Source organism: Aquila chrysaetos, chromosome W (genome assembly GCF_900496995.4).
Source record: "Aquila chrysaetos chrysaetos chromosome W, bAquChr1.4, whole genome shotgun sequence".
NCBI lineage: Eukaryota > Metazoa > Chordata > Aves > Accipitriformes > Accipitridae > Aquila > Aquila chrysaetos.
In genome coordinates this window covers 10,072,688-10,088,048 of record NC_054457.1, presented here as the reverse complement: position 1 = coordinate 10,088,048, position 15,361 = coordinate 10,072,688, and the positions used below count along the sequence as shown (strand labels likewise).

Here is a 15,361-nt window from a genome sequence, read left to right as displayed (position 1 = left end):
CTTGGGGAAAAAGCAAAATCAATTTAATTTACTACCAATCAAATCAAAACAAGGATAATGAGAAATAAGACCAAATCTTAGAACACCTTCCCCCCCACCCCTCCCTCCTTTCCGCCTCAACTCCACTCCCGGTTTTCTCTACCTCCTCCCCCCCCAGCAGTACAGGGGGACGGGGAATGGCGATTGGGGTCAGTTTGTCACACCTTGTCTCTGCTGCTCCTTATCAGGGGAAGGACTCCTCACTCTTCCCCTGCTCCAGCATGGGGTCCCTCCCACAGGAGGCAGGCCTTCACGAACTTCCCTGGTGTGGGTCCTTCCCACGGGCCGACCTTCAGTCACAGGCTCCTCCAGCGCGGGCTTTCCCATGAAGCCACGGCCATCTTTGGAGGCCTCCGCTCCCCCACTCCCCTCCATGGGCTGGGGGGGGGGGGGGGGGGGAACAGCCTACCGTCTCACCACGGGCTGCAGGGGCATCCCCTCCTCCGGCGCACCTCTTCCCTCTCCTGCTTCACTGCCCTCGGTATCCACAGAGGGGTTCCTCTCACATTCCAATCTCCCCCCTACTGGAGGTTCCCCTTCTGAAATCTGTTCTCCCAGAGGCGCCACCACCGTCACTGATTGGGTCGGCCTTGGCCAGAGGCGGGTCCGACTTAGAGCCGGGGGAGCTTCTGGCAGCTTCTCACAGGAGCCACCCCTGCAGCCCCTCCCCTGCTACCAAAAAAACCCCTGCCACACAAATCCAAAACACCCAGTTAGGGAAGATCTTTGCTGACTTCAGGCCTATTAGCAATTTTTCAACTTTCGGTGCCTCCTGGGGTAGGATGTTCCCTCCTTATCAGTCTTTTAGTTCTTCAGGGGCACAGTTGTTAGCAAGGCATGCATTGTTTATACAAAGGGTATCCTGTTTCACAAGTCTTTTGTGGCCTTTTTAAGGTGGCTTAAATACTTCACCAGCACCTCACTCTGGGGGCTCAAAGAATCCATTTATTCTCCCCGAATATGAGTTTAAATATGTGTGAGAGGAGTGGCCTATCTAAAGGGCTGTTCCCACAAGAGCTTTCTCTGGCATAATACTTCACTAATACTTCTGAGAGTACACTGATCTGGGGACACTGAAGAGAGGGCAGCACAGAGATGCCAACGTTACTTGATCAGAAAGTAACTCCCAGAACACACAAAGTATGTTTAGAGAGGAGACATTGCTTTATTCTGCGCAGGGTGCAAGGTGGAAAATTTCCAGAAATCGAGCACCGCTAGTGAGGTTTTTCAGTCCATACTTACACACTACAGTTAAAACACCACGCCTATCTAATACATATGTTCCACCTAACTATTGCATATTCATTATGTTGAGCAAGCATCCCAGAGTCTTCTATGCCTGCTGGTGGTCTTCGGTGGTCGTTTGGGGAAGAATACCCCTACTCCTTTTGTCATCTGAGGACACCAGGGTCTTTGTTTCTCTTGCCAACCCCTCGTATGTATGTCCTTAATTAGCAAGTCTGTGACTCTGAAATGTCTGTTATCTGGTGCCTTGACTATTATCCAAACACTCCTTAAGCATCCTCTATTGTAAGCAAAGTCTTAAACTAGATAAGCTTTACTTTGAGTACACATAATCCAAGTCCTTGAATAGCAAGCATACCACACTTCTCATGTTTTAGTTTTTTATCTTTAAGCTATCACCTCCTTCTTATTTGTTAATCAGTCTTTTGAAGGTTTGAGGCAACACCAACGTGTGCTGAAGATGTGACTTTAGATAGAAAGACGACAATTAGACATTCCTTTTTTTTGGGGGGGGGGAGGGCTAATAGTGTAAAGAGTTAAACATACCCAGCATAATAAACAAATAGTTCTGCTGAGTCCAGGACTAAACTAAGTTTGTTTAGTTCCTAAACTGAGTCAGTAATGTTTCTAATAAAAACTACTGGTTTATTTTATTTGGAAGTAAATATCCCATTTTCAGGCATTTTGTTTTTTAATCTTTGGTTCACATCTCCTTTAAATGCTTTCCTCCGAAGTGGCAGCACAGGCTTATCATATTCCTTTATTATTTCCAACATATTACCATTTGATTTTGGTTTGGCAGATAGATTTTCTATTAATGCTTTTCAGATGGTGGTGGCATCAGATTTTGGTGGCAATTTTTTTTCTGTAAGGGAACTTTTATTACTGGGATCACAGAATAATTTTACTTCATATGATTTTTATCTTTCCTTTCCCCTCTCTGATAATATCCATCTTAGTAGCGAGACCACTACTGGATTCAGTGGGCTCTGGATCAGACCCTGAATTTGCTTTCAGTCATTACAGGATCTGGTTTGAGACTATTTCTAACCTGTATCTTCATGAACCTTTTCATTTTAGTTCCATCTCACAAGACCTACAGTATATATTTTTCTCATCAATGTCTATGTAATGTTGCCACAGCTGCTGCTGTCACAGATACCACATGATGAAGAAGAAGGAAGAGAAACACATTTTCATAGGGTTTCTGCACATAGGAGCATAGAGTAATTCTGTGGGGGGGGTGACCTGTGCAGACTACCTGGTCCACCCTCCACTCAAAGCAGAACCAACTTCGAAGTTAAGTCCAGCTTCAAAGTTAGATTAGGTTGCTTATCCAGTTGAGTTTTAAATATCTTCATTGATAGAAATTCTGTAACTTCTCTAGCCCCTGTTCCTGTCCTCAATATGAAGAACTTTTTTTTTTAATATGTACATTGAATTTCCCTGCTTTGTTGCAGCTTTTAAATTGGATTGAGATAGTTTTTAAATTTGAATGTGGAGTAATTCCCGAGTTCTAGAAAAATTTTTCTTTTCTTAGAATAAAAGTCCACACTTGAAGATAATCCTATATAACAATAGTCAAACCAATCTATACACATCAATTCTGGAGGCAGCAAAGAGGTGTGGCAAGCAGTCAGTCTAAAAGAATAAGACTGAAGTACTTCTTTTGGTAGTAGAAGGAAGAAGTCATGGTTACAAATACAATGTCGAGAAGATAGTTTTTGGTAAGAACAGGCCCTTAGTTAACTTCTTGGGGGCTTTTTTGGTGGGTTTTTTTTGCACCACAGGACAAAATTCTTCACACATGACTGCACTGAGATATAACATTTCCTTATTTTGAAATATTTCCCTATTTAAAATAGTGTTATTTTATGCCATGGTAGATTAATTAGATTTAAATACCCCAGTCTTTAGGGAAAATACTCCAAGATGAGGAGATACAAATGCGGCCTATTCCAAATGTCTGAAAAATAAATAAAAGTGAAAAATCCCAAAATGTTGGATTTATACAGTGATGGGATTTAATTCTGGCTTGACTGAGGCTATCAAGAGTTGTGTGGCTAAATCTGTTGTCAACTGTAATAAACACTCTTTCTGCTTCAATTTATGTGAACGTTTACAGCTGTTGAAGAAACAGGCATCTTTGCTTCTTAGTCAAACAATACATAAAATGAATTATGCTAGAATAGATTATGTGCAAAAACAGGTGACAGAGCTGTGCGGTAATAGATTGACTTACAGAAGAAAGTATGAGACCTACTTTTTCGTATTGATTGCCTCTTCTAGTCATTGGATTGTGAAAGTAGACCTCATTTAACAGAAGTCCTTGAGAAAGAAAAAAATCATCCATGGTTTTATTTTATAGTCTACATGGAAGTTGTATTCATGTAATTCAGAAAGATCCACTGAATCAATTTTCAGCAATGTACAGTACATACAAAAATTTATTAAAAGGACTGTGCCATCCTGCCTTTGTCTGCTTAACTCACTACAGACATGAACACATATCATGTATTATTTAAATATGTAAGTTGACACATACAATTTATAGGATTTAGAAGTGGAAAGAACATGAATTATACAACAGAAAGCTTTCAGCATGCTGCAGAGTTGAATGTTTTTAATGCAAAATGAAGACACACATTAACCTTAAAAAAATCAAAGGGACTTGGTGGGTACTTAGATAACTGAGCAGACCATCATGCCCATTTGTCCTGCTCTCAGCAGTGAGTTTAGTGAACATCTCACTGGGTGGTAGGGAAAGCACATGTGGGCTGAGCTGAAGGACTGGGACAGTATGTTTATATGTCTGTTTTCTGATGAAACAGATTCAGGTAATCCATGTAGTGAAGCTACCCTTTAGTGTGACCATGGCTCTTTCAAATTTGATTTGAACTCAGCTTGACAGAGAGGTAGAGGTGTCAAATAAGATTGCCACAACTGTTATAAATATGGGGGTTTGATGAGAGGAAGGAGTCCAAACCATACAGAGCCTTTGTTGAGACTAACAGGAACGTACAGAAGTACTACTGAGCCTTGAGTAAACCCCAGAAACAAATGCAGAGAAAACTGGGCTTTTCTAGTTCTGGTGTTCAAAGAGCAACTTTTTTTTTTTAAGCATAAGTACAGACATTGTGAAATATTACTCTAAAGTGAATATAATGCATTTTTTATATTCTTTTTAAGAAGGTTGAAATTGGGATGTGCCAATTTAGCAAAGTAAAGTAAGCTTTCAAAATGGGCATGACACTTTTTTTTAGCTGCACACTTCAAAAGCCATCAAAATAGCTGTTACCTTCTGTCCTGGAAACTGTCAGGAACCTATAAATAAACATAAAATAATACAGGAGCAAGAAAAAAAATCTTATGTCAGCAGTTAATGTTGTTGTTATTAATTCTGTTTTATTTTTTTTTCTTTTTACAGTGTTTCCTATTCAGTACATGTCTCTGAGGATTACCCAGGTACAGTGCAACGTTCTTGTCCATGATACTTGTATGCATGTTACTGCAATTTGCAGTATTCAGATGAGAATATTTGAAAGGGTGTTAATGTCTTCCAGGTGCATCCTTGTGCTAATCATTTTCCATTAGTTAGATTATTTTCACAGTCATTTCTCCTTTTCAGGCATAATTTATCAACTGGGTCAGGGTGAGAAAACCTGGTTCACAAGTTTATAGAGACCAGAGCTTGTGATGCTTTCTGTGTCTGGAGCCAACAGTGATAGGAGTGAGAAATCACCCAACTCCTCTTTGGCATGGTAGATAAAGCTTGATCTTTCTGCATGGGGCCAGCAAAGCACTTCTGTGTTAGACCTTAATGAGACTAGTCACATTCTTAGTCAAGCCTGTGGGCTGCGCGTTGATACTTCTCAGGGTCTGTTGCAGCCAAGGGTTTGTGTATGGGTATGTCTTTGGTAACATGAGCTTGCAAAGCTGTTCCCAGCTGCTCAGTCCTGCTTCCCTGTCATACCCTGAGCTGGGTTGGCAAAACCATTTGTGTTACCATGTGGCCATCCCAGACAAGGGGAATTATCCATATGAAAGACAACCAGGAAAGAGCAAAAGCTGTTTTTCAGCTAGCTTGTTTCCATGATTTCCTTCACAAAGAGACTGCACAGATACTTCAGGTGGCACAGAGGTTAGCAGAAGCAGGAGAGGGAAGCGAGGGTGAGGGCAGACAGGCACTGTGCAAGTAAAGGTACATGGTAGTACTGTTGGATTGCACCACGTTGTGTATTTTGCACCTGGGAGTATTTAATAGTGTAAGTACCATGAATGATATTAAATCCTCTGGCCTTTTTTGATCATTATCCGTAACATCTCTGTAATATTTCTAAAAGAAATATTTCTTGTTTCTTTTAGAATCTTTAAAGAAGTGAGGCTTTGATCTTCTTCACTGATAAGCAGGAATAGACTATGTCTGTTCAAAACACCAGAGTGTTTGAAGCAGATGCAGAGAGAAATCAGCGTCAGCAGTGATGCTAAATACAATGGATTATGTGAAAGAATGCTCACAAACTTTGTGAGAGATATTTTTTACACCAGTAAAAACTGTAGGAAAAACTGCTACTAATAATAATCTATTCAACATGTAGTAAACAGAGAAACTGAGATTCATAAAATACACAGTCATACCAGTGATAAATTGATTCACTGATTACTCCATTGACCTGACAATGAAAGGAGGGACAAATAGTTGAAAAAAATCTGCATCATAACGGTTTGTTTTATTAAACATCAGTAATGGATTTATTCATTTCAGGGATTAAGCTATTATGAAGGCACTGAACTTGATCTCTGTGAACCCCTAAACTAAATGGCAAGCTGGAGCACTGAACCAGCAGTTACTCCCACAGCACATGAGATGTCATCTCCTGGCAAACTCTTCTGACTGACAGACCTCAAACTTCCCTTACAGATGCTGTTTGCAGCATGCCCTGATGGCCTACAAGCCTGAGTGACTTTGGTGACTCTAAAACCTAATGAATATTCTCTGCCATCACCCCCTATATTTTAAAGCCAGATAGAACTGTAGCTAACTTGGGGGGGGGGGGGGTAAACCAGCTGTGCATGTTTACTGATTAAAAATCTAACCCTTCAAGCTTTTTTTGGAAGAGCTGATTTCATTCATATCTCAAGCTTTTGCAGTATGTATGTCTGCTTTGTGATGAAGAGGTTTTTAGTGTGTTAGGAAGGATAATGACTCTTTGCCATTTTACAGCTTTGATCCTAAAACTACTCGCTTTGACTTGGTGAGCCAGATTCTTTGTCTCCTCTCTTTGTGCTAAATCTCTAACTTAACATTACTGCTGACTGTGGTGCTCTCTTCTCTGGTGTGTATTTTAAGGGATGTTTCAGGGACATGTCAAGGTGTGATGGTGTCAAGCCTGGGAAGCTCTGTGCTGGTATCCTCCTCAACTGGAAGATGATTTACTTTTTAAGATGAAGTATTACTGCTAGTTGCTAGAGTTCAGAGCAGCATATGCTCATCAAATTAAATTTCTCACGGGATAAGTCTTTACAGATCAAGGTTTAAGTCCATTAGTGTGTAGCTATATCAAAGTCATATCCTTTGGAGATTAGGAGTGTGTAATACACATTGGAACAAATTTGGAAGTCCGTGAGAAGGCTGTCAGAGTTGATCATCAGATAAATTGCTAATGTATGCAATAAATATATGAAAATAGAAGAGATTAAGTTACCATACAAATGATGTTCATTCAGCTGAAAGTGATACCACCACAAGTAAATTTTAGATATTATAAGAAGAGCTTTGGGTACTGTGTATACTCTAGCTCCATGTATTGTTGTTATGTATGCAGTGTCACCGCTTTGGCACTGATAACAGTGTGTAGCTATTGCTGAATTGCTTCATAAAGCATCAAAAGATTACAAACAGCTGAGCGTTAAATCATACCTATGGGAACTGTAATATGACATGACAACTTTCAATAATGGAAGGTGTTTGAATGTTTCATAATTATGAGTGAAAGCTAAAAATATGCTCACAAAGGCACACTGAAGAACTTAATAGAAATAGTGTTGAGACAGTAATGTCTCAAAGTTATATATACATTGCTGAAATTGTGAAAATATCACTGAAAATTTGAGAGGCAGGTAGTATCAGTTCCAGCAAAATATCTTTGCAACCATTTTCTCATAACATTGACACAACTAGGGGAAAATAATGCTCCTAAGGAGCAGTTGTAGTATATAACATCAGTGAATAGACTAAAGTTCCGTTAATATGAGTGGATCATGACTCCTGTGAGAACCATTACAGCAGCAAGCATTTTGCTAATGAATATGTTTGGAGTGATACATGTTGGCTGCCATAAACTTGTAGAACTGCTGTAGTCTTTTATCCCAGTGATTTGTGGGTTACACATGTGTTAACAGAAACATCCTTTTCTTAGACCTTGTTAGATTGCAGCAGACACAGAGAGAACCAGTTTGGCAGCGAGTGGTTTGTAGCATCCCTCCACTAGGTCCAGGCAGACTCCGCTTAAGAGGAGAGGTGTTCCTGGGTGTAGTGTGTTAGAAACTGGATGTCGAAGAAAGCAAACCAAACCCAGTATCTTAATTTCAAGTTTCATTAGACTGATGGAAGGAAAGAAAAAAACCCAGTGGTTGCCAAATAGAAAAGGAAAACAAAAACTTGGAAGTGAAAGGTATATTATCCAGCTGCCAAGAAAGAATAACAAACAATGGACATAAAAATATAATTAAAATTCATATATGTATATCTTGATAATTGTATATTCTATACAGCACATATTGTTGTTTTTCCTACTTTTTCATACAGCAATAAGTTCTAGCACATGAATTTCCTTTCTTCTATCCATATATATGGTGTTAGGTATATTTAGAGTGAAATGCTGACCTCAGTTATTCCAGCTCATTAGACTCTATACCAGTAAGTTACACTCCCAAACCTGGGAAAGGAATGGGCCTGTGTTGTATACCCAGAGCCATCCAGTATGGTGAGGCTGACACTGAAATGATGGCAGCAAGGTGGAGCATGTAAATAGAGGCAAGGCAGGGGTTTGTGGAGAGGGTGAGATGCAGCTGTCCTGGAGGCATAGTTTACACCCTGTCCTGCCGACAGACAAAAGTGGAAGAAGGAGTGAGTGCTGGCAGATGGCTGGAGGGACCCCGTTTTATTCGCACAATGCTGTGGCTCTAAAACACATCCCTGTGCCAAGTGTGTAGCTGAGCAGACACAAACTGAGCAGATGGAGCAGGTTGCTGTGCCCACTTGGAGTGCAGTGCTCAGGCAAAAGTGGTGTCAGCCTCCTGCAGCAACTGCCTGCTCGCAATATATGTTTGTTGAGCTGAGCACAGATTACTCAGATTACCTCATGGGACAGTGCAGGAGTGGAAGTAGGCAAAGGTGTGGGATAGTGTCAGACTCAGTAGATGTGTGTGAATGTGGCAGAAAGGCTGTTTCACAGGCAGTGGGCTGGGGAAGCCCCATGCACCCGTCCATGTGCAGCAGTGCAGCTGCTAGTCTGCAAAGGCAGCATGGCACACCTGTGTGAGAAAGGGGTGGCAGCACCAGGGCTTCGTCTTGATACAGGCTGCTAAGAACCAATGTAATACAAATAATATTGCTGAATTTACTGATCAATTAATGCTAACATTTTTAACATTTCACTGGAAGCACTGTGGTCAAAGGCTTTGAGATTGCAGCAGTATGCTTAAAATTATGTGTGAGTTCACACACTTTGCTGATGTGGGACTGGAGTGTTCAAAATTATGATAGATCAAGTCCTTGTTTCAGTTTTCTTATTCGTCTCTTTATCTGCATTTATCTTAATTGTCAGCCTTTCTGCTCTAGATTGTACGTTTCAATTCAGCCCAGATCAGTAGAAAACAAAATCTTATTACTTTTATAGGCAGTTCAGCAATTAATGCAAAATATGCTTCTGCAGATACTACATAAAAACTTGCTGCCCCTTGTTTGTTTTTACTAAACCTTTGGTTGGGAAGGAAAAAAAAAAAGAAAAAAATCACAGCCTAATCTCCACATTTTGTAAGAAAGTTTGGAATAGACTTTCCATATTCTTATCCATACCTAACGTTTTTGTTAAGTGGGAGGAAAGATTTTTTTTTTTCCTGAATTAGGCACAAGAAAGGTTATCCACTGATTAGAAGATACTTCAAACATCCTTTATGTGACCAGGCAAAATGAGGCACAGGTATTCTGCATAATGGGCTGTTAACACCCAGCTCTGAATGCAGCCTTCACTCTGCACACCAGACCTAGCTTGAGTTTTAGTGTCAGGCATGACAAAAAGTATAGAACAAGTCTTCATTTTGGAAAAGGTTGGCTCAAACCCCCATAAGCCTTGTGGGACAGTTCAGAGCAGCACTTGGTGTGATTCCTGAAAGCCATGACATCGGACTCCAGGGGTTTGCTTTTATAAAATTTGGGTCCAAATCTTCCATTCTTTTGGTATTTTTCTTTTCATTATCAATCTCAGCAGAAAAAAGCACACCAGGAAGATAATAGCGCCATGCTTCCCTAACCACGTGGGAAATGGTTCCTTATGGTACAAGGGTGGGATGGGCAACAGTGGAAGGGGCTGGCAGAGCACAATTGGACTTCACCATACAAGGTGGTTTTCTTTTGTAGATAACACTTATGTTTCCAGTTCTGATAACGATGAAGATGTGTTAGTTACAACAGAGCCAATTCCAGTAATTTTCCACCAAATCGCTACAGGTAATCTTATGTCCCGAGTGTTTTATTGAGTTCATTTTTTGTGAGGAAAGACAAGACATTGCCTGTACTTAAAAGGAGATATGTTAATGTGTGTACAGTTTGCTATTTTCTCACAGTCTTCCTGTAGTAAATTGTCCTACATTTCAGAATAGAAGAAATTAAAATATTTCTTTGGGGATCAACACAATTGTGTAGGCAGAATGTATTTTATTCTTTTAATGTTTTGCAGTCTTACAATATATAATCAAGATTTGTGCATACTCCATAGAGATTTTTTAGATTTTAGCAAATTCCCTGATGATTTCAGGCTGCAGGAGAAACTGCATAGAGCAGTCTTAATTCTGGCAGTTCTTCAGATAGGAACACTTGACTTTGCAGACTTTTTATTATTATTACAATACTTTAGGGCTTTTTTTGTGTAACACAGAATTACTTTGAATTCCACTGGAAACCGATATGATCTGAAGATCTCTGGTCTCTGGTCTCATTTATACTGATGTAAATAAAAAATAATTTTATTGAAGTCAGTGGAGTGGCACCCAAACAAAAACTGGCCATTATAGTCAGAAGTCTAAGATAAATTTTACTTGCAAATATTTCTGTAATTTAAAAAGAAATAAAGCCTGTCATTTAAAATAGAATAAACCCCTGTATTTTATATAGAAGATGATCTGATTTAATTTTGCTGAGGGATTTTGATTATTTGTTCTTTTATAAAGTATACAAAATTAATGAATGACACTGAAGTGTAAATTACAGATTGGGAAAAACAAATCTCTTAGATGGACCAGCTGAGTTTCATTTCACAGTTAAAAATATGAGTCTTCTGAGATGTTTGGGCTTCTTAATTTTAGACTGTTGTATTGTAAACTCTTTGGTGCTTTTCATATCTGTAACTTTTTGTTCCTTATTTGCTCTACTACTCCAAGTATTTCAGGTCTGCATATGCAAAATTATTTCACATTTTTCACATATGTTCCCTATTTTCCCGTTTCTTTTAAGAATTAAGAAAAACCAGTGATGTCAACTATTGCTTATCCATAAGGTCAAAATTACAGAGGGAGAATGGAGAGGTATGTATTTCTTGTATGTATATTTTAACAAGTTATTTTAAGAAACAACAGAAAATAATAAAATATTAATATTAAAATAATAAAATATTTCCTGTCAAATCTATGTTTACCCAAACTGTAGGTTTACACATTTTATAAGGTGAGCATAGTTCTCTGGGTTTCATACGTGGATTAACCAGTGAATCACTTAGTTGGGATAGGGATGCTCCCATCCTAGGAAATATGGTTTTGACATTTATTTTATTTTTTGTTCAGTGGTGGCATAGACCCTGTCTACCCTAAAAATACAGCTCTCCTGGAGAAGTAGATCATGATGCCATTACCTTTTAACCTAGTCCTGCACATAGGACCACATCCCATTTATTAGCTCATTGCTTCTTCATGCAGCCTACAGCAGTCCTGCTGGAGTCTCTGGACCTCTGCATGACACTATTCACCATAAGTAGTGTCTGGAGTGTTAAGGCCTTCCAGTCACGGTTGTATTTGTGCTGTACCTCTGGCATGGGTCCCTGACCAGTCTCACTGAGACATTAACTCAAGAAAGAAGTAGCACTAACGTAAGGTATACAGGGGTTGACAGTGTTATGGGCTCAAAGGAAGCACCACATAGGCTCCTACCCCAAACAAGAAATTGAGCACTGTATCAAGAATTCAAGTGCATGGCTTAAAGACTTCCTTTGGTAAGGATGGTTGCTTTGGTTGGAATACTTGTTTCTTGACTACTGCTTTTTAGGCTCGGATCTGTATTTGATCCTGGAAAAGGCAGATAAGCATGTTCAGATACAATAATGGGTATGGTTGGGGTTTTTGTAGATGAAACCTGATTTGATGTAAAAAGCTGCACTGGAAATATTTTGCTTCGGCTGCCTCATAATTGTATTCAGTGCTCTCTAAACATTAGAAATTCAAGTGCAGTAAGAATTTACCCTTTTGATTAAAAGCCTGTGATGGGTTGACTCTGGCTGGTTGCCAGGTGCCCACCAAAGCCGTTCTATCACTCCCCCTCCTCAGCTGGACAGGGGAGAGAAAATATAACAAAGAGCTTGTGGGTCAAGATAAGGACAGGAGAGATATCACTCATCACTTACCGTCACGGGCAAAACAGACTCAACTTGGGGAAATTAACTCACTTTATTACAAATCAACCAGAGTAGGGTAATGAGAAATAAAACCAAATCTCAGAACACCTTCCCTCCACCCCTCCCTTCTTCCCGGGCACAACTTCACTCCCGGCTTCTCTACCAACCCCCCCCAGCGGCACAGGGGGATGGGGAATGGGGTTTATGGTCAGTTCATCACACGTTGTTTTCTGCCGCTTCATCCTCCTCAGGGGGAGGACTCATCACACTCTTCCCTGCTCCAACGTGGGGTCCCACCCACGGGAGACAGTCCTCCACGAACTTCTCCAACGTGGGCCCTTCCCACGGGCTGCAGTTCTTCACAAACTGCTCCAGCATGGGTCCTTTCCACGGTGTGCAGTCCTTCAGGAGCACACTGCTCCAGCGTGGGTCCCCCACGGGGTCACAAGTCCTGCCAGAAAACCTGCTCCGTGGGCTCCTCTCTCCACAGATCCGCAGGTCCTGCCAGGAACCTGCTCCAGCGCAGGGTTCCCACGGGGTCACAGCCTCCTTTGGGAAACCCACCTGCTCCGGCGTGGGGTCCTCCACGGGCTACAGGTGGATATCTGCTCCACCGTGGACCTCCATGGACTGCAGGGGGACAGCCTGCCTCACCATGGTCTTCACCACGGGCCGCAGGGGAATCTCTGCTCCGGCGCCTGGAGCATCTCCTCCCCCTCCTTCTTCACTGACCTTGGTGTCCGCAGAGTTGTTTCTCTTACATGTTCTCACTCCTCTCTCCGGCTGCCGAATCTGCCTGTCCCAACTTTTTTCCTTCTTAAAAATGTTATCACAGAGGCGTTACCGCTATCGCTGATTGGCTCGGCCTTGGCCGGCGGCAGGTCCATCTTAGAGCCGGCTGGTATTGGCTCTCTCTCGAACACACGGGAAACTTCCAGCAACTTCTTACAGAAGCCACCCCTGTAACCCCCCCCGCTACCAAAACCTTGCCAGCAAAACCAATACAAAGCCTGAGATACAGTTAGCTTCTATGGGACAGAGTTTGGGATTTTATCTATTTATTTTTCCAGTTGAACGAGGTACTTAAGTATGAAAGTACTGAAAAAAGCCTTTAAATAAAAGACTGACCATTTCTGTTGTCTAAACAGTTAGAGGTTTTGGTTAGGATAGGATGGGTTTGTCACTATTGTAGTGTGAGATTTTAATTTCTCTTTGCTTTGTGTTGAATTTTTGTTCAGTTGAGTTCTCTTTTAACACAGACTTCCCTTTGAGCTAAGGTTATAAAACAAAGACGACTGAAGTCACTTTGTTTCTTTTCAGTAAAGTAGAAGCAGAAATTATTTTTATGCCTTGTCTTAGAAAATTGCCATGAAATTGGCTGAAATACAATTTTTGTTCTATGTATACCTACAGTGAATAGAGCAGGAATTTAGAGACAAAGGTAAGGAAATGGGATTAGAATGTCTGACCATAGAAATTGGTGATAAGAGTATATTTGACATTTATGAATATATGGGATTTAGGGGTAACTTCTAATCTTTGATTCATACATCTAATTTCTATTCCATTATGGCAGTTCTGTACAGGACATAAATAAAAAATATGCAATAAATACATCATGTTCAGGTTGAAGTGAAGAATTATGATTTTATCAGGTATTCTTTATAGGATACTTGTCAGCATAGGGCCTAGAAATAATAGATGGATTGTGGGAAACAAGAATTAATATCTTCAAGCAATTAAATAATTATAAGTAAAGGTTCCATTGGTAGGAAGAATAATATAACACTTCAGCTCATGCTGAGTTGCAGTCTATGCCATGATCAGTTCTATTTACTTGAGTGCAATTATTCACAGAACAGCCTATTTAGAGCAGGTTTTACTTGGGTAAGCATATTACTTTCTAATCCTTAATTTTCAAAGTCTTAGAACAGAACTAGTCAGAAAATTAAGTTTGAACTTTTCTGGCAACAGGCTGATACTTCTGTTAAAAATAATAATTAAGCAGCAGTGTGTCAGAGAGTTTTTCACAGAAAGGAACTTAAGACATCCCATGCTCAGGCTTGAATTAATTTCTTAAACTATTAGAATTGATTTACCAGAATAAGGTAAAGTAATTTTTTTTTTTTTACTTTTTTTACACTGAAATGCCAAATGAATTAAGTCCAGAACCTTTCTTGGTGAGTAAATTATGCTTTGTTTAGCAGAAGCACAGAGTGAAGTATCCCTGCATAGCTGCATAGTCTACTGAATTCTTCAGTTCCATAAAATACCACACTGTGGCTGTACCCAAAGTATTATTTCTCCAACATATATTCAGGGTGTTTTTATGTACCTAGTTAGTGGGTGCTTGTTTTGTCTGAGATCTCTTAATAAAGGGTACTTAGAGCTTAATTGTATAAACATAATTACTGTAGTTATAATTAGAACTATAAATGCAAGATAAACATATTGCTTGTACCATTGTTAACTTTCCTTTTCCATTAAGGAGTCACAGCACAACAGCACAGTTGAAGAAGACTCTGAAGGAGATAATGATTCTGAGGAATTTTATTATGGAGGACAGGTAATGAAGGATATTTTTGCACAGGTTTCAAGAAATTAATATTAGAAAGCTTCTGTGGTTCATTCCATTATAAATTTATGATAATAATTAATTTCTTATGTTTATTCAACATAGAATAGAATGTCATGTGTATATATATGTAGTCTTTTATAGTAGAAGTATTGAATATGTTATACTGTATAATTATATCAGATTTAAAATAAGATGAGTTTGTTTACATTTGTAAAGCTGTAAGAATAGAAAAACCATGTGCTCTTCAGGAGGTTGGAAAATAGAAGCCAGTTGCTTACATCCAGGAAATAGATATTCACTCTTTAAAGCATATCCCATTATTGATACAAATGGGAAGTCAGGCTGGATCCAAATCTGTTTCCTTCTGGAGGATTGCCATTTTGTAAAGTCAAGATAACTGGAATTTAATGGTAAAAAGGTTATTACAAAACAATTTTGATGTAGGCAATAGTTCATTCTTTTTCTGAGCTCTACAGTTAAATTCACCTTGAAAAACGCTTCATATTTTTATATGAATGTACAGCTCTGTGTCTTTACTTCTTGTTCCCTCAGCAGAATTAGTTATTATTACATTCTTTTATGTATTGGGAAATAAAATCTCTTCATATCTTTTCCT

At 39.7% G+C, this 15,361-nt stretch overlaps 2 protein-coding genes across 4 annotated transcripts in view; one reads left to right on the top strand and one right to left on the bottom strand.

Annotated features, from left to right (window-relative positions):
- The window catches only part of LOC121232837 (protein mono-ADP-ribosyltransferase PARP8-like), a 155,608-nt gene that overhangs the window by 62,091 nt on the left and 78,156 nt on the right, over positions 1 to 15,361 (top strand). Inside the window, exons 3-6 of one of the 3 annotated variants that reach the window (XM_041121288.1) lie at positions 4,712 to 4,749; positions 9,926 to 10,015; positions 11,018 to 11,088; positions 14,656 to 14,733. In XM_041121288.1, the coding sequence (XP_040977222.1) occupies positions 4,712 to 4,749; positions 9,926 to 10,015; positions 11,018 to 11,088; positions 14,656 to 14,733 (277 nt within the window). Of the gene's footprint in view, positions 1 to 4,711; positions 4,750 to 9,925; positions 10,016 to 11,017; positions 11,089 to 14,655; positions 14,734 to 15,361 lie in introns of those variants that run through there. The other 2 variants (XM_041121289.1, XM_041121290.1) reach the window with 2 other exon arrangements.
- The window catches only part of LOC121232838 (ubiquilin-1-like), a 1,092,736-nt gene that overhangs the window by 1,028,703 nt on the left and 48,672 nt on the right, over positions 1 to 15,361 (bottom strand). The window lies entirely within an intron of this gene.